At 44.9% G+C, this 27,887-nt stretch overlaps 1 protein-coding gene across 5 annotated transcripts in view; it reads left to right on the forward strand.

The window, feature by feature from the left end:
• SUSD6 (sushi domain containing 6) overlaps positions 1 to 27,076 on the forward strand; it is a 95,679-nt gene extending 68,603 nt beyond the window's left edge. For 4 of the 5 annotated variants that reach the window (XM_026849646.1, XM_026849647.1, XM_026849645.1 and 1 more), the window contains 4 exons: positions 16,466 to 16,663; positions 18,570 to 18,708; positions 19,932 to 20,353; positions 22,178 to 27,076. In XM_026849646.1, coding sequence (XP_026705447.1) covers positions 16,466 to 16,663; positions 18,570 to 18,708; positions 19,932 to 20,353; positions 22,178 to 22,203 — 785 coding nt within the window. In that variant the 3' untranslated portion in view covers positions 22,204 to 27,076. Of the gene's footprint in view, positions 1 to 11,049; positions 11,072 to 16,465; positions 16,664 to 18,569; positions 18,709 to 19,931; positions 20,354 to 22,177 lie in introns of those variants that run through there. The other variant, XM_026849650.1, reaches the window with a different exon arrangement.
• Positions 27,077 to 27,887: the final 811 nt, after the last annotated feature.

Here is a 27,887-nt window from a genome sequence, read left to right on the forward strand (position 1 = left end):
CCCCCCAAACTCCAGCTAACCACACTGTTTCTTTAATGGAGCCAAATAGTTGAAACAGAAGTTGAAATTGTTGTCTGATGTCAGGGAATGCTGAAGCTGAGCAGGAATTTTCTCATGCATGTTTGATGGAAGGTGGCTGTGAAGAGGAGCAGTAGGACTTCAGAAAGGAAGTGGCAAAACTGTAAGAAGCTGAAGAGGGACTTGAAATTTCTCCAACTTGATGCTGTAAATGCTGGCTGCAAAGTGCATAGGACAACAAGCAATGAAAATGGTTTCATGTTGTTTTGATTCACATGGCATTCAAGGAAACAAGATTGTAACAGCATCTGCAAATCAACTGAGTTGTCTGGAAGAACCTGGTCTGTGACAGTCTCTTCTCTTCGATAAGGCAATGTCCTAGACGCCAAGGTCTGGCTGGCAGGAAATGATAATAGTATCCTTCAGGTTTGACCTGTCAAAGTCAGGAGTGATCCAGGTAGATTGTCATTGAGGTGTGATTCTGGGTACTTTATGCAACCAAAACTCAGTCAAACATTTTCATGCTGTTGGTTTCCTGTTAAATGTATGTTGCCCTGAGCAATACTCTTGCTTGTTTAGCAAGAACTGCTCAGACATGACTGATGATGCTGTATATATACGAGGTAGCTGAAGGAAGCCACTTGAGAGAGCTGAGCAAATAAGGGCCTCAAAACAATAAATGAAACTTAATGAAATGTCACAAATAATGTAAAAAAACAGCTGGCACAAAAGAAGCCTTGTTGAGTTAAAACCAGACTGTGACACTGCAAGATGGTAATTGCAGCATTTGTGTCCCTAGCTGTGTGTTAGTCCTGTTTATGGCAATAAAGGTTGAAGTAAATTCCTGGAAGAACTCTGAAATCCTGCATCTGGTTTGGTTTTCTTCATGTAGAAACAGAAGACACAACTATTAAAGCAGTCAAATTAATCTGTAAATCTTTGCTGTTGAAATTAATTACAATGGTGACAAGAACCCTCAAATCATCACATTGGGCTCTCCAGACTACCTGCAGCCCTATACTCAAAGGCACGCAGGAAAGTTCGCTGAAGAGGGAAGCTGAAGCAGGGAGGCAAAACCTCAGGTTAGCTCTCAGTGGAACATGTGTCTAGGCCTAGGTCCCTTGTGCCTTGGCCTTGGTTCCAGCCGCTAAACTGCAGTGTCTTCCGCTTCGAAATTTCAGCCTCTGGTGTAAGGATCCATAACCTCTAAATCAGTGATGAGATGTGTTTTGGCTGGCTCTGTGGCACTAGGTAGGAGCTGGAGTTGTGTGTCTCCAAGGCGAGCATCTGTTAGGCCAGCTGTGCTCAAAAAAAAAAAACATGAAAAAGAGCTAAAGCAACCCCATAATAAAGCATTATGAGATAGTTTGTTTTCTTTTTTTTAAGCTTTAACTTGGTATTTTAATCGTTACAGAACAAAGAACCTGTCTACTTACCAGGGAATATAAATAAGAAGCAGGAATATGTACAGTCTTGTATTTCTTGTTGCTCAAAAGCAGTGAAGTGCAGAGAAGCAGGACTTGGAAGTTTAGCAGTCTTTGAGGAGATCTGGTCTCTTTTATGAAGATTTTGTTTTCAAAGGAGTTACACTGTGGGGTTTTGGGTTGTATGTTTTATAATCTCATTTTATGTCAAATGGAAGGAATGGTATTTCGTATCTTTCTATGTTTTTGTCAGGCCTCTAGGGCTACAAATGGGTCCCATCTCAGCAGTTGCTGCCTCTAACCTTTTTTTATTATGTGCTTCTTCAGCTGGATATTTTGACTTGTCTGTGCTTTGACTCCAGTGGCTATAGTGAAAGTGTCAAAGGGCAAGTATTATTTCAAAGGGTGAGAACTCCTTCTACACATCTTTTCTGAACACTCTTCCTGCCAGCTGTGGAAGGAGCTTGGTGTTTGAGCAGTTTGCCAATCCTGGCTTGTTTCAGTTTGGCTTTGTTTACCCTGTGGGTGTTTAGGATGAGGAGGTAGAAAGACAGAAAGGAAGATTTCATGTTTGCTGCTAGGTATGCTTTTGACAATTTGCTAATGCATCTTGTTAGGCAATTTGCTAATTCATATCCATTGAGTTGCTGTTGGTAGGCACTGGGATAATGGAGGTATAAAAACAAACACTTTGAAGCTGTTATGTCTGTATAATGAGACAGTCTCCTCAAAGGAGGTGGCTGCAAATCTGAATTCTTTTATGCGCTGCATTTGTAAGGATTATATGAAGTCGCCATTTACTTTCCATGTACCATTTGATCCCCAGCAGAATCTGAGTAGGTGTAATGTGTGGGATTCTGATGGCAGATGTTTTCTGTGACTGGTAAATCAAAGTAGCAGCAGCATCCCACCAGACCTTGATGCCTCTTGCTAGTCATGCTCCAGCCACAAAACAAGCTTACTGATAGCTTCACTGGATTGCCTCCCTCCCTTCCAAAAACACACACTCTATTTACTGGTGATGTAAGTAACTAGAGAAGACCCACATACTGAGTAGCTGTTAAGTTTCGGTGCAGGTTCTACAGGGTCTGACACCATCTTTCCTACTGTTGCCTTGCTAGCTCTTAAACTGTCCAACACTATTAAAGTGTTAGGCAATTCAGGAAGATGTATCCTAACTAGTTCTTCTCAGTAGAAGAAACTGCTTTGAAACTTAGTTCTTCAACTTCACTCTGTGTCTCTTAAAGCTTCTGAACTATTAGTCTGAACTGAGTCTATCAGCTAAGCAGTTCGAGAAGATGTAGCTGAGAATGGTTGAACTTGCAGCATAACTGAGAGTCTCTTGGACTTTTTGGTCTCTGGGAAAGCTAGGTTTGCCATATGGAGTACTTCTGTCACTCTGTAGTCTGAGGTGCCTCCTACTTCTGACAGGATGACTTGAGGAGTGTTCAAGTGGGGCTGCTCTTGTTTTCCTCACAGACTCTGCAGAGAAGTTGCTTGTGATGCTGGGCTCCTGAAAAGCTGATAAAAAAAGATGACTTAATATTTATAGCTAATCTAACCACATCTAGAATAAAAATATAAATTGTGCTTAAGAGAGGTTTTCCAGTGAGACAGGAGTAATAACTCTTTGCTGTTCTGTCCAGCCAGTGGTAAATGATTGGAGTGCTTGTTCTGACAAGTCCCATGACAGAGATGAGTCATTCTTAAAAGACAAACAAATCTACCCAGATATTGGATTCTGATATGTTCAGTGGTCCTCAACAGAGCCAAAGGTCAGAAGAGAAATGGCATGGCAGGATGAAGTAGTATTGTCCAGTGTGTGTAATGTATCAGGTTGAAGATTGAGGATCGCTGTCCTCACCCACCTTTCCCTAGCAAAGCTGTCTGTAGGCATACTGCCGAGGGAAACATCAGTAACCCAGGGCTTCGAGTTTCACAGTTCGGTTTCCACATAGATGCGAGTGGAACAATGTTTAACATAAGGAGATCTTCTGTGTGCATGCCATTACTAGATCAGCTTTGGCCAAACTTCCAAATTAGTACTTTTTGGATGGGCTGAGTCAGAGGGAACAGCTGTTGCTGCTGAAAGGATGAAAAATGAATCAGCTGCAAAAGGCTCATTAGTGAATGAAGGAGGCCTACCAGGGCAGGGCTTTAAAGGGACTTGGCTAGTGTAGTGATCATTCCATGCACACGTAAGAAGACAAGGCTCCTTTCTAAATGCTAGAATTCTTACTTCAGAGATTCCCATGTCCTCTCAGAGTTTAGGACTGCCTCTTGAGCAGATTGTGCAGTTGTTAATGGTCTGTGTCAAGACTCAGTAAACCATAGCAGAACTGGGGTTAGAAGGTAGGCACGAGCTGGCCTCTTAGGTAAGGGGGAGCTGGTAGTTATGTATGTTGGTGGTGTCTGCCTGAGTTCTACCTCACAGTGGAAGGAGAGCCATGGAACCCTGCTGCTAGTGTTAGCAGCCAGGAGATGTGTCATCCAGAGCTTGAGTGGCCATGCTGGAGCCCACAACAGGGATGTATTTTGGGAAACTACCATAGCAAGAACTCTCAAGGCCTTATTGGAAAAAGAAACCTGATTACTGTACTAGGCTGAAGTTTAGGGAGCTGTAGTCAAATGGAAATCTACAAGCAAGTCAAGCCTCCTGAAACACTGCTGAAATGCAGGCCTCTCGTCCCTTGCTGGTAAGGATGAGTGTTCCTCTGCTATACCCTGAAGGTATGTTTCCCCTGTGTTCTCACCTCACATCAATAGGACTGTATTTCAGTGAGGAATTTACAGACCAGTCAGCATCTCTGTCCGATCAAAACCTGGTGTCCAAAATCAGTATGAACATCTGATAGTTATGCTTTTTCCTGTCATGTCTCATTATTTTTGCTGAAGAGCCAGATGGTTTTCCTGAGACTAGAGCCCATAGTATGTGTCAGGCTTCTACCCTAAAAAGTCAGCCTTAGGGTATTACTGTATTGAAATTGAAAACCCACCTAGGAAGGAAAGCCAAGGAAACATCAGGATAAATGTGCAGGTTACCTCTGAATTGAGACCAATTTTTAGTTTTGTAGGCTTCTGTAAAGAGGCAATCGGGGACAAGATGAGAAATCAAAGATGTGTGAGAGTGAAGTTAAAGTTTAAAATTAGCACCAGTAATCGAGGACAGTGAATGTTACTTGAGTTCAAATGCCATGCTAATATAATTTGTACTAATCTGCCTCTACACAGTAGGGACTGTAAATTCCTGTGCAGCTGCCTGTTTCTTTCTCATAAGAATGTAAAATTGTTTTGACAATTGCTTGTTATCTTTTAAAATAATCTCCTCCTTGTTGCAGTGTAAAGTAAGATTTAGAATTGGATGAACTGCAGGTGAGAGGAAGAGAGGACCCTGATGAGGGTTAGCTACCTCTGCCCAGTGCAGCAAACAACTTTTGGACTTTTTACATTTCTTAATAATCAGAATTCCAAACTAAAACCCATGTGCAACTTTCTTGGGCGGGACCCTCTTAAACTTTGAAATGGGGGGAAACCCGCAAAACTAGCTGGGTGCTACTTGCAACAGTGGGTTTGGGACCCTGCCCATTACAGAAAGTGGTGTTACAGCACTTGCTTAATTTCCTTTTCTGAACACGTGGAAGTCATTATGGTGTGGTTGGAAGAAGGAATGGGGGATGCCGGAAGCTGCCTTGGAAAACAAAAGCAAATGAAACATGTGCCACTTAGAAAGCTGTGCTGTGCCCGTGGGGGAGAGCGGGTTTCTTTATTAAAGTGGCTGTTCTGAAGCCACTGTACTGCTGGCTCCAACTGCAGCCCAGATGCAAATTGTTCATACTGTCCTGGCAGTACGGAATGCTTTAAAGTACCGGTCAGCTGGTCTTTGTTCATACTGGACCTAAGCAAGCCTCGTGAGCTTCCACATACACCACCAACAGCAAATTTTTTTATCTTTATTTACTCGTGTGTGAGTGTGTGTGCAACAATAAGATTGCTTTATCAGAAGATCTTAAAAGCACTTCTGCAGTTGTTCCCGGTTTGCTTCCCCCTCCTTGTTAATGTTTCCGGAATTAATTTATCAGTCCTGGCTTTGTTTAAATGCACCAGGCTTTTGTCTTACAATTTGGTGTTATCCTGATGTCCAGAATGCCCGGTGCGGATGAGAGCCTCTCTGCAGCCGGCCCTGTGCAAACATAACACAGAGCCAAGTCTGAAAAACTTGGCGGTGTTCGCCTCGGAGCCTGTCAGGCTGAATCATTTGGGTATGTATCTGAGGGGAGCGCATTACAGGTGGGCCTATTACAGGCAAAATAATACAGTTGTCATAGTGAGTAACACTCTTCTAAGAAGGCAAATCTGCTGCTGGAGTGCAGTTGTGTTTGGTTGCTGCTTTCTGTCACAGAAGTCTTCCTTTCACGGATGTGTTTTTTGTTAGACCTGGATTTTGTGTCTTGGTTTTCCCTGCCCAGCATATAGCAAAGACTGTGCTCCTGTCTTGGAGAGGGAAAGGAAAACTTGAAAGACCTAAAACTTACTTTTCTGCTAAAATTTCAATGAGAGGAGTTGTCTAACTGAAACAAAGCTTTCTAAGGGGCAGAGAAGTATACTTTATATCAAGACAGTCTGTAGTACTCTAGAAGCACCAGTGGCAGCTTCAGATAGCCTAAACATTTTGGCTCTTGTAGAATGTAAATAGAATTTACATTTTAGAGCAAGCTTTGATACTAATGCTTTTCTTTTTAGGAGAGAGATAAGCCACTGGGAAAAAAAAAAATCATATTTCTAATAGAAAGACAGACAAGACCCATAATTAATGTTGCACTAGCAGGCTTCCTCCATGGTTGGCTAATCACAGCTGAGTGTTAATAAGCATAGAGTTTTTTTAAATACTGTTGTAACATGTTAATTAAGATAATTCAGCTCCATGTGTCTCTTGAGTTACCAGATGGCGACTGCATTGGTGGAAGGCTGCAATTAGAGTCTTTCTTGCTTGCTTTTTTTTCCCCTGCCCTGGGGGGGGGAAAGGAAAAAAAAAAAAAAGAAAAGAAAAGAAAAAGACAGCTTTGGTGTGTATGGGATGGCTGTGTGAGGGGTGCCTGTTACTGTACACAGTGTAAGTGCTTGTGTCTAATTACATAAATGCACAGCTATATGATTATATATACAAATATCTTTACTTTGGTTTCTGCTGGTTTACCCACATTATGACAAAGAAAAAATAAGCCTCTTCAGAGTATGCCCTTGCTAGGGAAACTGTAATTTTCTGCTAAGGGCCTCAGTCCTGCTCAGTTTGCTCTTCTGCCATTGACTTCAGAGTAAGCAGCATCTGGAGTCAGTAAAGACAGAGAGCTTATTTTTTCAGTGGACTTTGGCCTCTGCTTAGTACACAGAGCCCAAATGAGGGTTATGTTTTGCAATGTGTTTTTAGGAAGGCTTAAAATATTTTAGGGGCAGGGTCGACAAGAAGTGTGTATGCTCACAATGGAGGCCTTTTATTGACTTCTGCCTCCTATAAGTAAAATATAAAGAGGTCCTTTAGCCTCAGCTGTTGTGACTGGGCCCCAGTAGCAGCTGCTGTCTCGGGTTTGTCCCTCTGGGAAATGACCCATCTGCTCATATGCTAGAGAAAGCCAGTGTGCTGAAAAGGAGAAGGTTCAAAATCTGTTCTCATGGTTCCAGTCCCCATCTCCACCCCAGAAATTACAGAGCAGTGGAAAACCTGGGCATCTGGTAATCTGCCTTTTATGGTGTGAATGCTGTCTCTGGCTAGAACTACACTAAGTTCTCAACTGTTTCCAGCTGGCAGAGGATAGCTTCAGTCTACCCAGACTCTTTTTAGATGTTGTATCTGCAACTACTGTATTTGTAGAGTTAAACCATGCAGGTTAGCACACTTGTGGGCAATACACAAAAAAAAACCCCACTAACACCTCAATGTACCTGAAAGGGGAGCAGAGCATGCTTCCCCTCCACTGGGAAGGACCTGCCTGTCCTCTAGGGAGAAGGCTTTCTAATGACTGCAGGAGACGTTTGTGTTGTAATTTAATTATGTGAACTAAAAAATATCCCTCCAAATGTCCTCAAAATGATGGATAATGGGAGAGGATAGAATCTCAAGTATGATTCCCAGAGCAGGTTGTTGCTGTGCTTCTTGGAGCCAGCCTGCCAAGAGAAACCCCGGTCTAAAGCATGTGGCTCTTCATGTTCAGCACAGACCTGCTGTTACCAGCAGTGACATTTATCCATGGAATACTTGCTGAGCCATTTCCTAGCCTAGTATTGGTACGAATCCAAACGCTTGGACTGGGGAGGACAATGCAGGAGCAGAGGGTGCATAGTGGGAAGCTGCTGTGCTCTGAAAGCTTTTGAGTGCATCCAGGCAGGCATCACTGGTTGGAAACCTGAAGGTATTTAGCACTCAGAAATGGAGCTGGCACTCTGACTAACCGGAGCATGTGGGTGGAGGTGACTGCTTTTCTATCTACCAGTTGTGCATCTACCATTTTAGTGCATCCCCTTGCCACTGCTTTCTCAACAGGAAGGAAGGTGTGGGTGGGGAAGAGGCAGTAGTTGATCAAAGCCTATCTAGGTGCTTTTTCTCTGCAGACCAGCTGCCTGGGAAGTGGTTTTTGCTTTGGTAAAAGATGGTGTTTAGTTGACGTAGCTAGTCTAAAAAAGGTATAAATGATAACAGACTTGCTTTTTACTAAGCCCAAACTGCTGCTGAGGGAGGGGCTTCCAAAAGTGGCTTCTGCTGTTTATAGGCTGGTTTGTGTGCACAAGGGAGGAGAGGAAAAACAAGGATGTTACTTGTCTGAATTTCACACTGAAAACAAAGCTGGCTTTGGTCTCCCTGTCGTCGTCCCCCCCCCTCATCCCCCAGTCTGCAGAAGATGCCTGGAGCCAAACACCAGTTCTGCCTCAGGCAGAAGGAAATATTATGTGTGACTGAAGGCCCTGATTTAAGAGGAAAAAAATCCTGACCCAAAGAGGAGCCTGTGGAATTTTTTTTGTTCTGCAGTCATTGTGTCGCTACAGCCATGCTGGTCTTCCCCTGCTCTTCCAGAGAGTGGTGCAGCGGTTAGAGGGGCCTGATAAGTGGCTGTATGCTGTCTGAACCAATGAGTGTGTGTGTGTGTGTATTTTTTTTCTCTCTCTTTTTTTTTTTCCTCTTCTTCTAGAGGCAGCAAACTACATTTAGGCCTGACTCTTTAGGGCATAGGAGGTGAAGTTCTTGTGAGTAAAGGAGCTAATTTGGACAGTGAATTTTCCTGTCTGCTAGTTGGGAAGGGTTTATAAAATAAGTGCTTGCTGTTGAAAGTGGTGTGTGTATTCCAGTTCTGTGTGTGCCTTTAAATTTTGGTGCCTTTTATCTAGTGGTTTGGGGTTTTTTTCTTGGTAGGTATATTGTGGAGTTTGACTTCATCATATGCTAGTTGGGGGTCTGTCCTACCCTAGCAAATGTGGGAGGGTTTGAGACAACCACTTCTGTAAGAGGAAGCTAAGTTTAAAAACCAGAAGAAATTTTATTTCCATGCAGACTTGGACTTTAACTGTAAGCTGACTCACTGTAGTCTCTCTGCAGTACTGGGAGGCTGATGTTGTCTTTGCTGTTGCTCAAGAAGCTGCTAAGTGAGCTTAGCAACTCCAGCTGGTTACCATGCTGCTGTGGCTAAGGACTCATGCTTCTCCTGAGTACCGGTGACAGAGGTTGGGAGTATATCCAATAAATAGAAGAGATCCAAGAACTGGGCTAAGGGAGGTGTAAATTGTTTCCTTATTGGCTTACTAAACAACCAGGAGATTAGTGGAGAGGTTGGGTAGTGCCCTGCTGGCAAGAACTGAAACTCTGCAAAGAGAGAAGACGATGTCTCTTCTCCTATTAGCAAATATGGCCAGAGCTCTTGCTGGCAAATTCATTCAGTTGCTTCCTAAGCGAAACTAATGTTCAGTGTCACCCTTGAGTGGGATCTATGGGCAGCACTCTGCTAGAATTGCCCGACCCTCTAGAAGCCAGTGTGAGCATTATTGCTGGTCTCTGACTTGTACTTCTAGCCCTTTGCCTGGCTGGCTGTATCAGGCAGTCACATTTTTCTTGTGAAAAAGCATTGTGTAAAGAAAAAGAAAAAAAAACAAAAACCCTGTATATGAATTTACAAACAAATAGCAACTGGGGAAAAAAACAAAACAAAACCAACCTATTGCTTCAAGCCTGTTCAGGGAACTAATTGGAGAGAAATGGTTGACCTGGTTCTCTTTTCAGTATGGTGTTAATTAAACCTGAACCTCAGGCCTGAGATGCTGAAAATGCATGGTCTCTGTAGAAGGCTTCGGATGCAGCTGGTGTTTCAGACCACCCATTTAGCTGTGGCAGGACCCAGGTTGAAGAGGGGAGTAGAGAGGGAGGATTACTCTCAAGGGTGCCTTAGAGAGTTTGGAGCTTTTTGAAGGTCCTTGCCAGAAGTTAGTAATAGCTTTTGCAGTTCTCTCTGTTCTACTGAAGTGATGCACGCACACAAATTATCCAACTTGAAAATCATAGGCCTCCATAGCAGGGATAAGTAACTGGAAGATGGCGATATCGTGTGTTTATTTTGGATGCTTTTCTAGATGTGCTGTTTCTATGGCCTGTGACAAGTCCTGGCTGAGAGAATAAAGGTGATGGTGTTCTGGGGAAACAGATCTGGACAGAGGAGTGCTCCTTGCCCCACCATGAAACATGCTGGAGCACAACTTGGAAGAGAGTAGATAGGCAAAGGCAGTGTCTGTGACCAGGAGGGAACCTTCCTGTGTGACAGGAGATAAGAATAGAGAGAAGATATGTTTTAAGGCAAGACAACCTTTTTTAAGCTGCTCCACAAAAGTCCTACTATAGGGGAGCCAAGGTAGCACAGGAAAGTTAGGATGAGGCTTCAGAGGGAACAGCATGAAGGAAATAGTATGCCCTCTAGTACTGGGATAATTTACCTGTGTGCTTTTGTGTTCTGCTTCACAAAGGTATTTTGCTCACCAAGCAGGACATGCTGGCATGAGACAATCGTGACAGGTTTAACCAGACTAGCCAGGGGAATGTTCGTCTTGTTAGATCAGGAGGGTGGGTTTTGTTTGTAGGATGTTTTTCCTCTGTGACTGTTGATAATACCAGTTAAATGGAGTAAATCTCTCAAATGAGGGAACGGAAGTGTATTGAGTTTAGGATCTTCCATTTCCAGTCTTCACATGGCACAAAAGCTGCAGTATGTCTGAAAGACCAGCAGGTGTTAACATTGGAAAACAGCATGTGTTGGGGGGGTCCAGCTGAGGAGCAGTTATTGCCTACCCATATTGCTTCCAAAATGCTTCAGCACTGGCATGTAAAATTCCCCTGACATTGCTCTGAGGATGGTCAAACGTGCTAGAGCACTTGTGTAGTCAGTGAGGAATTTACCTGAGGCTCAGTTCAGCTTCCTCTTGCAGTTGTTGGGATTTGGACCTGACTCATATAAGCAGCAACTTTAGTTTGTCAAAACTGTGTCCATCCTAGCTTTAGTGACCTTTGTGCCTTGCTGTGGGGAAGCAGAAGAAATGTTAGTGGATATTCAGTGCAAAACATCCCTTTGTTAAGCAGTGTCTCATTTGTCCACCCATGAAAGGTGAGCGATGCAATGGTTTGTTCTCCCTCAGTTAAAAATCCACAGTTACATACTCCAGCAGATGATGATTAGTAGTTGTCTTGTTCTGTTTTAGTTTTTGTTTGTTTGTTTGTTTTGTTTTGGTTTTTTGGGTTTTTTTCTTATAAAAATGCATTCAGTTAAGGAGGATTTGGTTTTTATCTCTGTGGTCTGACTGCCCAGCAGAAGAGGTGACTGAAGTACAGTTCAGGTGCTTGGTGCAGAAAAAAAATCTGTGTAAGACCCCTGCTAGGATCTGGGAGTCTTCACTAGTTGAAAAAAGAAACAAGCAGTGCCAAGCAAATGAGACTGTGGGGAGGTGCCTCTCAGTACCTCTTGTAAGGTGTGCCTGTGCAAAGAAGGTCAGTACTGGGGAGCTTTTATAATTCTGTGGCAATTATCCAGTCAGACAGAATTATGTTTTAATCATACATTGTATGTGTAAGCAGAGTGTATTGAACTTGGTCCTTGCCACAACAGGGTCATCCTGCTTGGGCTTTGGAAATCTTCTGCTTATCCTTGAATTTCACTTAGAGATCAAGGCTCAGCTGTGCTCCTGTGGTTCATGTTCTGAGTACATAAACCCTTCACTTCTGTGTCAGCACACAAAATACTGCATAATCCTATCTGTGATATTATCTATGACCATGGCTTGGTTTTCTGTATTTTTTACATTATGTTAGAAATGCTTTGTAGCTCTGCCTCAGGCCAGTGCTCAGGACCACAGTTCCAATGTTCCCATGTTCCAACCCCTCACAGCTGTGAATTTGGTAGAAGAGAAAGCCTGTGGAGCTTGCTACTACTAGCGGGGCCGTGGGAAAGGGAGCAGGTACAATGTGATGATACTCTGGTGGCAACAAAAAAGAGGTTCCTTAGTGTTGTGCTGCTTGTCCTCAAGTTGGTAACAGCTATTTAAAGAACATAAGAGCAATTAACCCTTCTTGAAGGAGGACAGCATTTTCTCATGTGACCTAGACACAGAAAAATACAGTGCTTACAGATTATTTGATGGGAAGCTGAGTGGAGGTGCATACTGTCTTAGTATTTCATAATTTTTATATTAAAAATTGTCTATATATTAAATACCTAGTATTTTGGAATGGCATTTGCAGAAGCTCCAGTGCATAACTTTATTTCTGCCTGTCAATCTGGAAACGACAGTTTCTTTACCTCTGAACAGAGTTCAGTGATGTTCAAAACGTTTGCATTTCTGGTTAGTTATCTGCTTCCTGTTTTCCAGCAGCGTGTGCTGGCAGAGAATCAGCTCTCTCAGGAGATGTCATAAACTTCAGTACCTCTTTGAAGCGGGATCTTTGGGAGTAGAGCTCTGCTGCTTCGCACACGGTGCTGCATTGTTCAAAACCACTGTTTCTGTGCATCCTCACAGCCTGATGAATCAAGATGCTGGGAATAGCTTTGCAAGCCAAGGATGTCAGTAACCCCTAGGAAGTTGATAACTTCTGTAACTTGGCTTTCTTTCTCTTCCCTGCTTGGCGCTAACATTTGTTTTAAGATGTTTCAAACTCTGGGATACTTCCAAGAACATGTGTTTCAGCGAGGGAGTTGATGAAAATTCTTGCATGTTTCTTTGTATTTCAAATATAACCCAGAGCCATTGTGAGTCTAGGCTAATGCTGTTGGGAAGGAGGTCAATTGTTACAATATGTGTACTTAGTGTCCCTCAAATTTAAAGGCATTTTTGTAACTTTTTGGGAAGCTTTAATGTATCCACTATGTGTCATGCACCTTTGAAACTTGGAAGGAGCAAATCTGAGAGTCACGGTTTTGCTGTGTCCCTTGAAATCTGCCCAGCTTTAATTGGGGCTAAAGTACTGAAAACCCCTCCTCCATGGTTCAGTTCATGTGTCTCAAAAAGCATCAGTGTACCAAAGTAATATCCAAACAGTAACGCTCTAGCCTGGGGCTGGGCCACACAGCAGCATGCAGACACTGCTGAGGGTTAAATGCGAACAGCCCACTGGGGAAGCATGAGCTGTTAGGAGAGCTGCGTCAGGCCGTTCCCTGTTTCCAAACCCTGTACCGAACCCTCACAACACAGCCACTCTCTAGCTGCCTGTGTGCACTGTTTGTTAGCGCTCCAGTCTTGCCTGTCTGCACTTTCTGGCTACAAAGCCTAACCAGGAGCAGGCTGCTCTGGACACGCATTCTGGCAGCAGTTGGCACCCAGCTCTCATTACCCTTCATGTGTCAGTGGTTTATTCTGTCAAAAGCGGTAAATGGGCTCATCTGCCTTGGTTCTGTATGCCTGTGGGTGTACCAGTGCTGCAAACTGGGGGCGTAAGCTTTGCTTCTCTTCGGTGAGATAGTGGGCTGTGCAGAATCAGACTCTACTTTTTCTTCTGCTAGCCCCAGATGAGAGCCATATATACGGAGGCAATTGAAGAAATCCGTTATGGAGTGTGTGAAAGCTGAGGGTGCTGGAAGCTTAGGGATGGGTAGCTTGTAGTGGAAGGCTACGTTGTCTGTCCCAAGCTTTCTGGGTGCCGGTGTTATACTGGGCTGGGCCTTGGTTTGCAGGGGTGCTGAGGTCTGTTAGAGACACAGGTGAAGGGAGCTGGTCCAGCAGGGAGCAGAGGTGTTTTGATGTCCTCAGTTTTTCAGGCACCACCAGTCCATCATCTTACACACCCAACCCTTGCCTGGGCCACCTCCAGCAATCTAAAGCCATCAGCACCGTCTAGTAGCCCTCTCAAGCTGCAGGCTCTGAGGTGCTCTGTTCCCCTGAGGGGAACAGACAACTGCAAAGGACAGTTCAGGCAGTCTTCCAGGCAAGTCAGTTGCTCAGAGATGCTCAGTCAGGTTGAGGGTGCAGGGTGTTGATGTTTTGGCTGCCTGATCCAGATCTTTTTTTATTTATTTTGCCAGCACATAAACGGTGGTGTTCTATCACAGTGAAGGTGACATTTTAAAATACTTGTGACACTTTTGGATGCTGTGATAACAAATGACCTAAGGAGGTGGGGAAAAAAAAAAAAGGGGAAGGTGACTAATTCTGCAATCTCTTCCCTGTGTGAAAAGGACAAGTCAGGGACAACTGACCGAACACACTTATCACCTGCTTCTCTCTTTTTGTGTGCTGGATGGCCTGTGGAGGTGAAGAGGAAAGCAATCCGCTGTTGGGTAGCTGTACATCTACTCCTGAAGCCCTTGCAAGAGGAGGCCTATCCAGGGTTCTGTAGGTGACTGATGCAGTGGTACTCCCAAGCCTTTGAGAGCACTACTGTGATGTCAGTGAGTGCTTGTTTCTTCCTGGCTGGCCAATTTTTATACGTAACTCAAACCTCATCAGTGTAGGTGACACTTTACGATAGAACAGTGAGCTGCTGTCTGGTCCAAAAAGGCTTCTGGCACAATGGCCACACATGGGTACAGCTCAGGATAAGGGAGAACACAGGGAATGAGCTCTGTTTTGCTGCCATCGGTTAGCAGAAAGATTCTGTGCATGGCTTCCGAGGTACCTCCTGCGGCATAAAAAGGCGTAGGGAAGTTGTCATCCCTGCTTATGAGTTTTGGCAGCTGCTGTGGCAACAGTAGCTTTTCCCCACAGCTCTGTACCATGCCTAGAAAGGTACATGTTAAACTGCTGAGAATATTTCTGGTGCTCAAATGGTCCTTGAAATTTAGCAAGAAATCCCTCTTCTGGGCTGCAGATGAAGCAGGGCATTTGTGTGCCTCAATGTGAAATGTGCCATGAATCTGTCACTTCAGCTGATCCCAGCTGACCCTAAGTGTTGGACAGGCTTAAAGTGAAAGCAGGTTTTAGCCTCATAAGGCAAAGGGTTAAAACACACAAGATGGGAAATTATTGCAAAAAGGAAAAATAAAGGAACATAGAATAGGCAACAGTTAATACTTATGAGGCATGGGACAGTGGCTTCTTTGGAGCTTATTTAAGAATAAATCTCCTCAAGAACAAGGTCTTCTTGCAGAGCAGCTGCTTAGACCGTTGTTAACCTTTTTCTCTCAAGAAGTAAATTGAATTGCAGTTATAAAACTGGCAGAATTCATAATGAAGGCTTTTGGCTTTGCTCAGCACTTCATGTCTGGGTTTACTGGCATTTACAAGGCACTACCTATGATGCATTCACACACGTGATTGGATTCAAGGGTCACTTGCACTGCAGCAATGTAGCAAATTTTTCCACAGTGGAATGAACCTCTATAAAGTTCTCTTTTGCTTCTTAAATCTTGCCCTAAGTCCAGTTACTTGAACTCTGCCCAGCTGTTTCTCGCTCTGTGGGACACTTGGAGGCAGAACATGGGAAGCGTGCTGCAGGGTTTAAGGGCAGGCCTCTGTCACCATGCTGTGATGGAATAGGATGGATGGGTTGGCTGGTTTTCCATGCCCCAAAATATCTCAAGAGGGATCTTTGATGTATTTTCTTTTGTGAAGTTTGAGAAGCTGATGTGGATTAAAAGGGAAAAATCTGGATTTCTTCATCTTTCAGCCAGGCAGATACATGGCGTTAGCAGCAGGTTTTGAGGCTCTTCTGCCTGGTCACTGTGACCTGCTAGAGGAGAGGAAATTCTAAACAATATATATGTTCTGTTGTCAATACAGTTTTCTCCATCTTGGTTTGTTTTTATTTGAATGGTTATTGAAAATTATACAAGAAAATTTGACATGTGCTATGTCTATACCCATTAGTCAGGACAGGGGAGATGAGATGCAAGGGGAAACATAAAGTGCCTTCAGCACTCCAGGCTTCACATAGGTAAAGAGGGTTTTTTAGAAATGCCTTTGAAGTATAACTAATTTTAGGCTAGAATATTTGGTCCTGCTGCAGCAAAGCTCTGTTCCCCATAGTGTTGATGGTGTATCTGTGTAAAACAGCCAAAATCAGTGCGCTCTTACTGGCTTCCAGGGTGCCTTATGGGGCAGCTTTGTCCCTTGACATTGTACCCATAGTACAGTGGGGTGTTTGCATTCTTCATTCGTTTCAGTAGGAGGTCTTGTGCTTTTTTCCATATCAGGCTAATAGGAAAGTCTGGTTGTTAGGTTACCCCCAGTCTCTAGTGAAACAGCTGTGGGGAAAAGATAGCACCAAGGATTTTCTGGGCCTCTCTCTTGGGGAATCTCTGTTGTGTCACTGTTCAAAAATATCACCAGTTTGATGTCTGCCAACTAGATTGTACTACTGGGATAACAAGCAGTATTTAGCAATCACAGAAGACATACCAGAGGTGAAACTGAGCAGTGTTCTCTGCCATTGTGTAACAGTCTGTCTTCTTGGTTTTGGTAGTTTCTTAATTCCGTGGGTGTTCGTAGGTGGAAGTCTGCCTGTGTGCCTTACCTATTGTGCAACAGGTGTCTTCCTCTGACGTATCCTTCATGATGTTTTCTCTTTTTTCCAGATTGTCCCCAGCCACCGCAGCCTGAGAATGGAGGCTATAAATGTCACCCTAGCCCCTGCAACAACCCTCTGACTTCAGGCAGTGTCATAGAGTATCTGTGCGTCGAAGGCTACATGCTGAAAGGAGATTATAAATACTTGACCTGCAAGAATGGAGAGTGGAACCCAGCCATGGAAGTCAGCTGCAGGCTCAGCCCGGGTGAGTGCTCCTAGACTTCAGTGGGACAGTCAGAACTGCCCTTGCATTGGCTTTTCAGATTACCCTTAAATACTGAATCAGTGTGATGCTGAGGAGTCCATACAGCTGCCTCTCATTGCTCCAGCAATTTCATAAATGCAGCTCACAATCACAGCTCTTTATTAAAAACATCTCTCTGTAACAGCCCATCAGATACAGGCTTGGGGTCTCTCACGCAAGGAGAAAACCCATGGAAAGGAGTATAAAGGAGGCAACTTGTTACTTATGTGGAGCCTCTTATTTTGGCAGCTGTCATTCCAGAGGTGAGGGGAGGCCCTAACTGGAGCATTTTCCATGCTGTCTGGTTTTGTTCCTGATGAGTTTGACAGTACCTCTCCCTCAGTGGTGTACCCGCCTGTCCACATGAGCACCTGTGTGTGTGTCAGTATGTAGAGCACATCTTCCTTGCCAACAAGTTAAGTAACTGTTGGCCTCCTGTGGCATAGAGCTTGATGGTGCTGCTTTTCACTGTATTGGCAGGAAAGGACATTGCTGACAAATGATTTCTGATTCTCTCCAAATGGAAGTAGACAGTTTTTGTTTTGTGGGGCTCTCCCAGCTGAACAGGAATTCCTCCATCAAAGCGGGAAAGTAAAAAAGGGTTGCTGGAAAATGTTTGTCATACAGCTCTTACTTTGCCTACACCTCTTCTGGTTTTAAAGTATGTGTACTAGATAAAGGGAGAACTCCCTCCCCAATTCGAGTTTGGCTTGTTGATAGTGTCTTACTGCTCAGTCATCGTGAGTCGGCAAGATGCACACTCTGAAATTAAGTCTTGTAATCCATAAAGCAAAATGTTACGCTTAACAGAGCTCATCGCATGCCTGTGATCTCGAGAACATCTTGTCCTGTCCCAAAGACACTGTCTTCTCAGTGTCTGTCACAGCCACTCCTGTGATGTATAAGGAAGGGATCTGGGTGTTTACCTGGCAGCAGCTGGATCCAGAAGAGGCTTTTAAAATTCAGCATAAGCTTCCATTCCACAGTGGTCCCCCTTCTTCTTTCTGCACCCAGGCTGGAGAGCAAAGCTGTGCTATTGCAGATAGTGCTCCCTGGGTGGCATTCTGGCATGGTGGCCCTTGTCCTACATCAGAACTGAAGAGATCATGTTGTGATGAGCAGAAATTCCTCAGATTTCACTAGCATCCTGAAGGATCAGTGGCCTTATCAAAAACATGGGGCCTCGAAAGCCACATTGGCTCCTGTACAGTCACGTGGCACAGCTGAGTAAGGCGTAATGTGAACAGGGCACATGTATCTAACACTGAAAACTCAGCATCCTGAAGCAACAACCCTTCTGTTCCCTGGCAGATGTTTGTGTGAGAGAGAAACTGAATATTTGCTGTGTCTTAAATATACCCAGCCAGGTGACTTACACCCCTTTCTTTGGGAGGCTGTTCCTTTAGCCAAGAAAACCCATTATTTGGAACTTTTCCTATTGTTCGGCCTAAAATATCCTGCTTATTGTGCTAGACAATAATTGTCCTTGCTAGTGACATCAGCACACTTTTTTTTAGTTTTTGCTCAGCCAGATCTATATATAGCATAACCCTTACCACCATCTATCAGTTCCTGTGGCTTGCTGGTGCTGCTTCTCTGGTTGCCTTGTGTTTTCCAAAGGACCCTTGTATGTGCATGTTTTATTTTAGGTTCCCTTTACAGCTGGTGGAGAGGTGTCAGCTTGAGCTCTGAACTGTTCCCTGTAAGAGATAGCAGGTGTGCCTTGGCTGCATGGGAAAACTGGGGCTCCCCCCATGTGCACCCAAGCATAAGTCCTGAGGGCAGGCAATGTGCATGTCTTTCCTTCCTTATGACAGTGATTTAAGGGAGTGGATCATTTTACCTTGTGTTCCTCTTGGTTTTGTAGAAAAGGACTCTCCTCCAACAATTGGAGTACCCACGCTGTCCATAGTAGCCTCCACAGCAAGCTCTGTCGCCCTGATTCTGCTCTTAGTTGTGCTGTTTGTTTTGCTGCAGCCAAAGCTGAAGTCGTTCCATCATAGCAGGTAAGCGTAGCTGGGATTTGCAGGGGCTTAGGAGCATCTTAGTTGCTTTGTGGTACTTGGTTTAGGCCTTCATTTTGGAGCAACTTACCTCCTCTCTTCTCTGCTCCTGTTTTAACCACCTCAGTGGCACCTCTGCCCCATGGCCCAGCAGGACTCTGAAATGGTGCTCTGCCATACCCAGCTGCAGTCTCCATTCTAACATGCCACCTGATGAATGGTTTCCTTGCTCTTTTGACTTGTCTTTGAATGTGAAAAGTTATGTTCCCTACTAGCCTGGCTACAGATCAGTCTCCTGCCTCTTCTAGCTTTGGATAGCTGCTGAAGGATGTGTCTGGGTATATATATGCATCTCCCCCAGTCTGAGATCCTATGGACATGAATTCAGGCAGTGCAGCTGATCAGATACACATGCATATCTGCTGTTGTTCCTTGCTGTGGCAGAAGAACCTCCCTGTCACATGTTTGTGGGTGAGAGGAGGGACCCAGCTGTAACACTGCTGCCAGCTGAGGTCAACAAAGAGACTGTGGACTCTCTTCCACACCAGCTACTAGTACTGCTTAAGTAAGAGCGGAGACATGGCTGTCCAGCAGTGGGGGGTTGAGATGTGGGGTCCTGGAATCTGCTCTTTTCAGAAGAAGTCCAAACCACTGGAAAAGGAAAATTCAATCTCAGGACTCATGACTCATGAGCCTAGGTGATTCAAATCACACTGTGCCAATTAGAGCTGTCTGCCCCACCCCGACAGAGGTTATCTTACCTGCAGCAAAGGTGGCAGAACAGGCAGTGCTGGGTGTTGCAGAATATAGCAGTGGAACAAGCTGAAATCAGGGGTGGTCAGAGCTCTTTTTTTACTTGCCAGCTGTGACAGCATAGAGCTCATGATCTTTGCCAGATTTAGCTATGGAGGCAGGTGAGGTGGGAAGCACTGTAACCTTTTCAGCTCTTGCTGCTAAATCCATCGGGCAGTGTGAATTACAGCCCCTGCTCATGTTTATGGCAGTTCACAGTAGGGCTGCAAGGCTGTGCTTGCTTGACCTTGTTAAGCCACCATTCATGTTTCTGTCTGTTCTCTCCTGAATAAGTTAATGGTGAGCATTACAGTTCTGCTCTGGGAGGTTACTGGAGTTCTTGGTAACATATATATGAAAATATAAATGCTCAACTTGATTTTTTTTTTTTATTTTTTTTCTTTTTTTCCTCCCTCTTTCTTTCTTTTTTTGAGGCGAGACCAAGGTGTGTCTGGAGATCAGGTCTCTATCGTGGTGGATGGTGTCCAAGTGGCCTTGCCATCCTATGAAGAAGCGGTGTATGGCAGCACAGGGAACTGCATTCCACCCTCGGACTCCCGAGTGCAGATCGTGCTCTCAGAGGGAGCTGGGCAGAATGGAGCCAGAGAGATGCAGCAGCAGGATCAAGGGGCTTGCAATAGCTTTGACAGAGAAGATGAAGCTCCCGGACGTTCTGGACTGTGTGAAGCCAGTGGCTCTCAGCGCTCTGAAACTGTTCTTGTGCATCAGGCTGCTACCTCTTCCTGGGTAGCTGGCATGGCTAGCAGTAGGCCTGTACACAAAGAGGTCCAAGATTCAGAAAGCAGTGACATACAGAGCCTTTTATCACTCACTTCCTCCGAGGAATACACAGATGGTACGTGACCTGAGCATGGAGCACTGAACAAAACCCTCGTAACAGTAGGTTCTGCATTGACTGCCTAGGATGAAGGTGACAAGGAGTGCCCCTATGTATGTCAGACACTGAGGGGCTTTTGAGAAGAGGTGTCCCAGTCTCCATGGCATGTTTCGCAACTTAGATGTGCAGGCAGAATTGAATACCTTCTTCTGAAGTATGCGGCGCACTCAGACTGGGAGTCTAGGCCAGTCTGGAAAGGGTGTTGGGTTCTGCTGCTCACTGTTGTTGTCCTAGCGAAGGATTTGTAGTGAAATGACAGCCTCCAGCATCATAGTGCAAATGCAGTAAAATAGCTGTGTTTGTGGGAAACAAGTTGGTGTGAGCGGGAGGATATGCTTGGAATGCAAACCCTTTGTGATATTTGGGCTTCTTCATTTTTAGACTGTTTCAGTAAGCATCTTACTGCCACAGTGCCTGCAGTGCTCCAGCCTTGGCATGTGAGGAGACCCAAAAGGGGTGTGCTTCACCTCACTGTACAGGGCACGAAGGGCAGGTCTGTTAAACACTCAGTGCAGCTTGTGTTCTTCACTTCTGCCCTGAAGGAGTGGCTTTATAAAGCCAGAGTGGATGTGAAGCTGCAGCTTAAGGTTGCTTCTGCAGAGGCTGCTTTGTCTTAGGCAAGAAGCATAACTGCCTTGTAATAGCTCAGGGCAGAACTTCTCCTTTCCATGATGTCAAGCCCTACAGCCATAGTAATGCCACCCAGAACCCCTGCAGTAAAAAGTTAAGGGGCATTTCTGCTAAAGGGCGAAATGGCAACATGTCCTGAGATGGGCATTAAATCCCAAGTATGTAAACAGCAGAAATCCAAAAGTGAAGCTTAAAAAGATGTCTGCAGTGTAGAAATTTGAGGATGTTGCCTCTGCACTGTGCCATTTTTATCACTGCCTGGAAACACATATTACCTCTAAGGCTTGTTGTACAGTAGCACATTGCCCCTGGCAGGAGACCATAAAGCTTGTGCTTATGGCTCAAAGGTGGGGGAACTGCAGCTGCGGGAGGAGGCTGCATTTCTTTAAGTTAGAGAAGGGCAAGTGGGATCCTTGTATTTGCAACCAGCCCTGTCACAGTAAGAAACATGTCTTTGACATTTTGAGGAACTAAAAGATTGGTGAGGTCAAGAGAAGGGAAGAAGCTGTCTTTCTTAAGGGGAGTTATTACCTTCCCCTAAACAGCATTGGTGAGGCTTTACTGGGAATGCTATATCTTGTGGGACCCCCCCAGTTCGAGAGATGTGGAGAAACTGGATGGGCCCTGTTGGAGGCCTGCCAGGATAGCCAGGGTCTTGTGGGGAGCGACTGAGAGAGCTGAGCTGCTTTAATCTGGTGAAAAAGCAGCTGAGGGCCAAGCCAACAATTGACTACACTTACTTTACAGAGAGTTGAAAAGTCTTTGGCTCCAAACTCCTCTCAGCCAGTTGACATAACATGGGGCAATGGCCACAAGCTGCAACTTGGCAGATTCACATTGGGCATTAGGAAAATATTTTGTGCTAGGAGATTAGTGCAGGACCAGATGGGCATGCAGAGAGGTTGATGGAGTCTCTGTCCTTGGAGATTTTCAAGGCTAGAGTTGGCAGTGGTCCCACTCACAGGGGCAGGTTGGAGCGGAGTCCTCCAGAGGTCTCTTCTGCTGTGTTGTGATGACAGGAACCACCACTGCATTATCACGTTATGGAAGCAGGAGCTTGTCTTGCTTTCAACAGTAGCTTTTCTGGTGTGTGTTGAACTGCAAAATTTTCATTACTTTTTCTTTTTTTTTTTTCTTCTTCCCACCATTCAGATATTCCTTTACTGAAGGAAGCATGAGGCCTGCTGTGTTTGTCTAGCCTTCTCCCTCTTGGATTTCTTCCTCCGCCCCTCCCCCTGCCTTCGGGACAGAAGCACTCTGTGCAGCCTTCCCCGTCCTTGCAAGCTGTGCCCTGGATACCTCCAAGCAGAGACGCCCTCAGCTGAAGATCCAAAGGATGTTGCCAGGTTGCCTCCTGGATGCACCAGTGGAGTTGGTGCAGCGCTGGCTTCCCCATTCCATCAGCATCAGGGGCTCAAGGAACAGAGTGGATTTGAGCTCTCCTCTCCTCTTCCCCAGCCAGATGTTTGACAGCAGTCTCTGAAGAGCTGCTCTTTTCTTGTGCCTTTCTCCTCCTCACACCGGCTTGTTGCAGCTTATCAGCCTCTCTAGCCCTGCTGCTGCCCAGAGAGCAGGGGCTGAAACCGCTTGCTCACTGGGTGCAGACACAGTTTATATATACGTATATATGTTATATAGGCTCTTCTTCCAGCATCCTCTTTGTGATAGGGCAGGATGAAACACCTCACTGGGACTGAAGCTGGGCTTGGGAGGGATCCCAGTTCAGGGGCATCTGCTAGGGTGCTGAAAGCTAAGTCCAACATGTAGGAATGCCCTCTGCCCCCTTCTCAAAAAACATCTCTGCAGGAGTCTGTTTCTGAAAATCACTTTTGTGTCCTCCAGCCTTCTCTACTCTTGCAGCCCACTTGATTATGCTGTGTTTCCAGGAGCTGGGACTGGGACTGTACTGCCAATAAAACAACCCTTTCAGCTTTGGTTTGGCACCAGAGCAGCTCCTGGTGTTAGGTTGTAGAAGATCCTTGGAGAATGGCTAGTGGTTAGCAGAGTTCAGAAAGCTTGGAGGATGTGATTTTTCAGTTAACCAACCCTGTGTTAACTATGAGTTAGCCCCATTCACTGAAGCATCAGGACTGGAACCAAATTTGTGGCCCTGCTTTTCTGAAGGAGCTGTGTGTCTCAGCTTTTTCAGTTGAGATGCTTCTGTACTAAAGCTTGGGTTTCTTTGGTCAGATCTTCAGGCAGAGGTAACGCTTTTGAGATGTAATCTGGAAGTGGTCCAGTGTCTGGAAATATCAAGAGAAAAAAATGCCCATAGGTGGTGAATGCCTAGTGCCATCGGTGCAATCCAAAATTACCCCTCCGGCCACAGTAGGTACCTTGGTGCTTGAATCCTGGGTAGCTGCCATCTCAGAGGCTAGTGTGTCTTCCTAGCTTCATTCAGCAAGAGTGCTGTTTTATCCTCACGGGCTTCAGTGGGCCCACAGAGAAAGGCTGTTTCCTTGGGTGGGGGGGCCAGCAGCATTTCTAAAGTCTAAATACAGTGCAGTTGCCTGTTGCTGTGAGAGAAGGTTGACTACAGTGACAGCAGTGCCAGAGGATACCCTGGCTTATTCCTGAACCTACGTTTTGAAGATTGCTTCAAGTTCTGATAGCAGGGAGAAGAAAATCCAAAAATATGTATACCTCTGCCCCCACCCCGTTATCTACAGCAGGTCAGAATATCCTGGTTGCTGTTAACAGGTTGCTCTTTTTGCAGGAAGCCACATTTCTCTGGGGTAGGTGATCCAATCACAAAAGCGTTGTGCTGGTTGTAAGGTTTTTTACCAGGGAGGTCTGGACACTGTTCCATGGGATTGGTTTCAGCAAGAAGAGTTGGCTGCTTGGATTGCATGTACCTTGTCATAACTGTCTTGAAGTAACCAGGGAAGTGTTTGCCCTGTGAGAAGCTGCTAAATTTTTGAGTTGAAGGAGCAAAATGTCATGGCCTTACACATTGTGTGGTAATGTACAGGTAAATAGGGATGCTGTCTTCACTGCTTTGCTTTTGGTTTATGATCCTTGCCATCCTCATCCTTGTTGCTCCAGGAACGTACTGTCACAGCATGTGGTAGAAGTGACACAACACCTTTATGTATAACATCACTGTGGCTTAGCTCTGGTTCCTGGAAATGGGGCTTGGCCAGATTATCCAGCCGTGTACCTGCTGCTTCTGTTCCTGATGAGCTCTTGAATCCCAGGACACCTGGGACAGCGCGTGCCTGTGGATGGAGGAATCCTATTTTCCCTATCCTTGTTTTAGAGGGATGTTATTAATTTTAAAATACAGTATTTTAAAATTCCTGCTATTGCTCATGTGACCTTGCGTTAACACCAGGATTTGATAAATCCTGTCCTGGTTTAGGTATTTTTTTTGTTCAGTTTGGATGGTGAAAATCCCATGTTGTTTTACAGTGGGCTGTGGCATCTCAGCTTCAAGCACTGGAGAGGGCAAATGTTGTTTACACATCTGCTATTGGAATCTTAGAACATAAGTGTGGGAATGTTTGTATTTAGTTTTTAACTCTTACCTTGAAAATGGTGTAAGCTTGAGCAAATTGTCTCATTCACTGGTTTATCAGGGCAGATAGAGGGATCGAGCGAGTGTAGTGGTAAGGGAGTGTGGAGGGAAGAATACGTGACTTCCTTCCTGCTGCCTAACCAGCTCTGAGGAGGAGGAGTTGCTCTTTATGCATTTCAGGTCCTGTCTACTCAAACTGACCCTCAGCAGTCACGGTGTAGCAGTCAGGTACATGCTACCTTCCTGCAATGGACAGTCCTTTGACTCAGTGTTAGCACCAGGTTGATGGGAGAATCCCATAGCGAAGCTGGAAGCTGATCCCAAGGCCTGACCTTGCCCTGGATGGGCGCCTGCTCTGCCAGCAGAAAGCACATACTGTGTAGCCCTGCCTCCTCTCTCTGCTATTGTAAAGCAAGCCAGTTTGGGAGAGAAAATTCAGTTTGGGTGTGGAAGAGAAGGAAGCAGGCTACACAGAAGAGGGAGTGTTCCAATTTTCTTTCATTTATAGAAATTGTGGGAAATAGCTTTACAGAGGAGAAGGGGGAAATGTGGAGGTGGAGGGAAATATGCAAGTGTAGATCTTGTGATCAGGCATAAACAGGCAGCTTCTGTTGGCTTGCTGAGGGTAAACCAGCAGCTCGCAGGCCAGTCTCTGCTGTGCTGGCTGGTAACCCCAGCTGGTGCTTGCAGCGCTTGTAGAAGAGCCTGTCCCCTGCAGCAGCACTTGTGGGAACGGGCCCCAAGGACCTGTGCAAGCCAGAACATGGGAAACCATTTGGGGGCATCACATTCCTCTTGCCCATGTCCTCAGCTCTAAAGTATGTTTTCATACAAAATGAAGTAGAATGGCGGGGGAGGAACCTGAAAGATGGTCTGCTTGACAATTTTTTTAAAGTGGGAGGGGGAGCGAGGCCTCACTCTACTGATTATCATATCAGGTGATTGTTAATCATTTGTGTTTGGTTTAATTCTATAGAGGCTGAAGGATTGGGAAGTATTTTGGGCAGGGATTTAGGAAAAACTAAATTGCACAGTCCTGTTTTTACTTAAGGGAGCAAGGGCTGAAGCTTAAAGATCCCTCAGTTGTGAGCTCTGCTCTGTCTCGAGAGCATTCATTACCTCTGAGCAAAGTGTGTCCTCTTTGGCTGTTGCCATAGGTCGATGCAGCCTGGATCTCAGTGTGGTGGATAGGGGAGCACAGCAGTTCAGCCTTCCGAGATGTAACGCAGTAAATTTTTTCTTTTTTTTTTTTCCTGATGGGGACACAGCCTCCTTACCTTTGTTCCTGCCTATGTCAGGCAAAAGAATTCAAAGGGAAGCATTTTTTCTTAATTAACACTCCTGACATAATCATCTAATGCTCTGTCATACATGTTGGCTCCTGTGATATTCAAGAAAATTAAAATGTTTTAATTACATTGGAAAAATAAAAATAGCATTTATCTTAAAGATTTCTGTATTTTTGGAATCTGATAGGTTAAAAAAAAGGGCATTTCAGTAACTCAGAATATTATGTGCAATAGAAAAGCCTCCTTGCTCCCTTTCGGTTGCATAATTTTTAAAAAAAAAAAAAAAGTGCAGCCTACTGCAGTGTTTACAGCCGAAGTGTTGCAGAACTTGACCAGCCTGAGAGAACCAGAAAGCGAAGCAGACAATATCTGAAGGGGAAGCAGGGCAGTCTCCTGTCAGAAGCTCAGCTCAGACGATGAGCCAGCTCGGATTGTGTCAGAGCCTCCTGCCACCTTGAAGGGGGTCGGCAGCATTGGCGAGAGATGGTTTTGTGTGTTCTGGTTTTAAATAGCTTGCATGTCCCCATCATGAACTGCAGAAGATGTAAATAAGTCAGGAGGAAAGATGTGCTGCAGCGTGTGAGCCTGTGGAGCTGTTGCTGAGTTAAAACTTCATGAGTTTGGGAGAGATAAGAGCTTAATGCATTTTTATCCTTTTTCTTAACCACCAGGGAACTTGCTGTGTAGAAGGATGCTTACTCAGGCAAGCATGCTGCTTGTTCACCCCTTGGACGTGTCCCCTTGATTTTCTCCTCCAAATCAGGTGTGATGAATCGTTAACACATCTGGAGGGTTTATTTGACCTTTCAGCACATGGAGAGGTCAGGTGTGTGAGGAAGAAACCTGTTCCATGTGTGTTGGGAGGAAGCTTCCTAAGATGCTCCCAGAAGTGGATGTCTTGGGTCAATACTGAGGAGTGGGGCTAAGGGAGCAGCAGGCTCAGCTGTTGGAAATAATCTGGGATGGTTAAGTCATTTGCAGCACAGAAAAGGGAACGCCAAGAAAGGGGGTAAGGAAGAGCTGTGACTGAAAACGGGTATGCTGCAGGCTAATGAGCTAATGCGTTTGTGACCGGGTTGTAAGGAAGCTTGTGCTTTGTTTAGATGATTTAGCAGACACCAGCAGGCTTGCTGTGTAAACAAAAAAAAAAAAATTAAAACTGGTTGGAGATTTCCTTGATGACCTTTTTAGAACATACTTGCAAAACCTGGTTTTACTGTTCTGATAGCAGTTGCTTAAAAAAAATCTAAAACCTTGCCTTATTACTCTACCCAGATAACGAGAGTAAATCAATTTCACTTTCTGGTTTCTGTATATAAATGCAATAAATCCCATCCATTTTGCACATCCTGCCCCACCCCATCCTCACCCTTCAGTCCTTACCCAGAAACTGCAGATTGAACTTGCTCTTTGAGAAAACCTTTTTTGCAGAAGAACTTAATTAGAAAACATTATTCTCTATGATACGCTTGGAAAGTGCGGAGAGGTTTCCTAGAGCAGGCTTCATTTTAAGGCGTATTTTTATACAGGAAATAAGCCTTTTTCCAATCCTTCATCCTGCCTCCTGCCCTTCCACACCAGGACGGAGCACGCCGCTTCCCGCAGTTCTCTTCAGGGCCCTGTGTTCAGCACTGCTTCCAAACTCGACCTTCTGCAGATGATTTATGGATACCCACCAGAATGGTTCCAATGATGCTCTGCATACGCTTTCTGTAAGCTCTGCTTTTGCTTCTGTCCTCAAGTGAGCAAGGACAGAGGCAACTTGAGTTGTGCTGGAAAGTGGGTTAGATCCAATTCTCAAATTTGTGTCCTTCCAAAAGAAAAGAAGGTGAAGTTGTCTGTGAAGCAGAAGTCCTGTGATGCGGTGGGTAGACTGCTGGTATTTGCTGATGCAAACGCAAGGGGAGCTTGATTGCCTTTGTGCATTAATCTTTTCTTCTTTCCTTTGTGTTTTCTTTTTATCTGAATTGCACCACTATGGAATTATTTGCAGAATGGTACTCCATATATATGTGGGATTTAAAAACACAACCATAATCAATGCTGTGCAGGATGT

The sequence above is a fragment of the Athene cunicularia genome, assembly GCF_003259725.1.
Source record: "Athene cunicularia isolate RWA chromosome 5 unlocalized genomic scaffold, athCun1 chr5_part1, whole genome shotgun sequence".
Classification (NCBI taxonomy): Eukaryota; Metazoa; Chordata; class Aves; order Strigiformes; family Strigidae; genus Athene; species Athene cunicularia.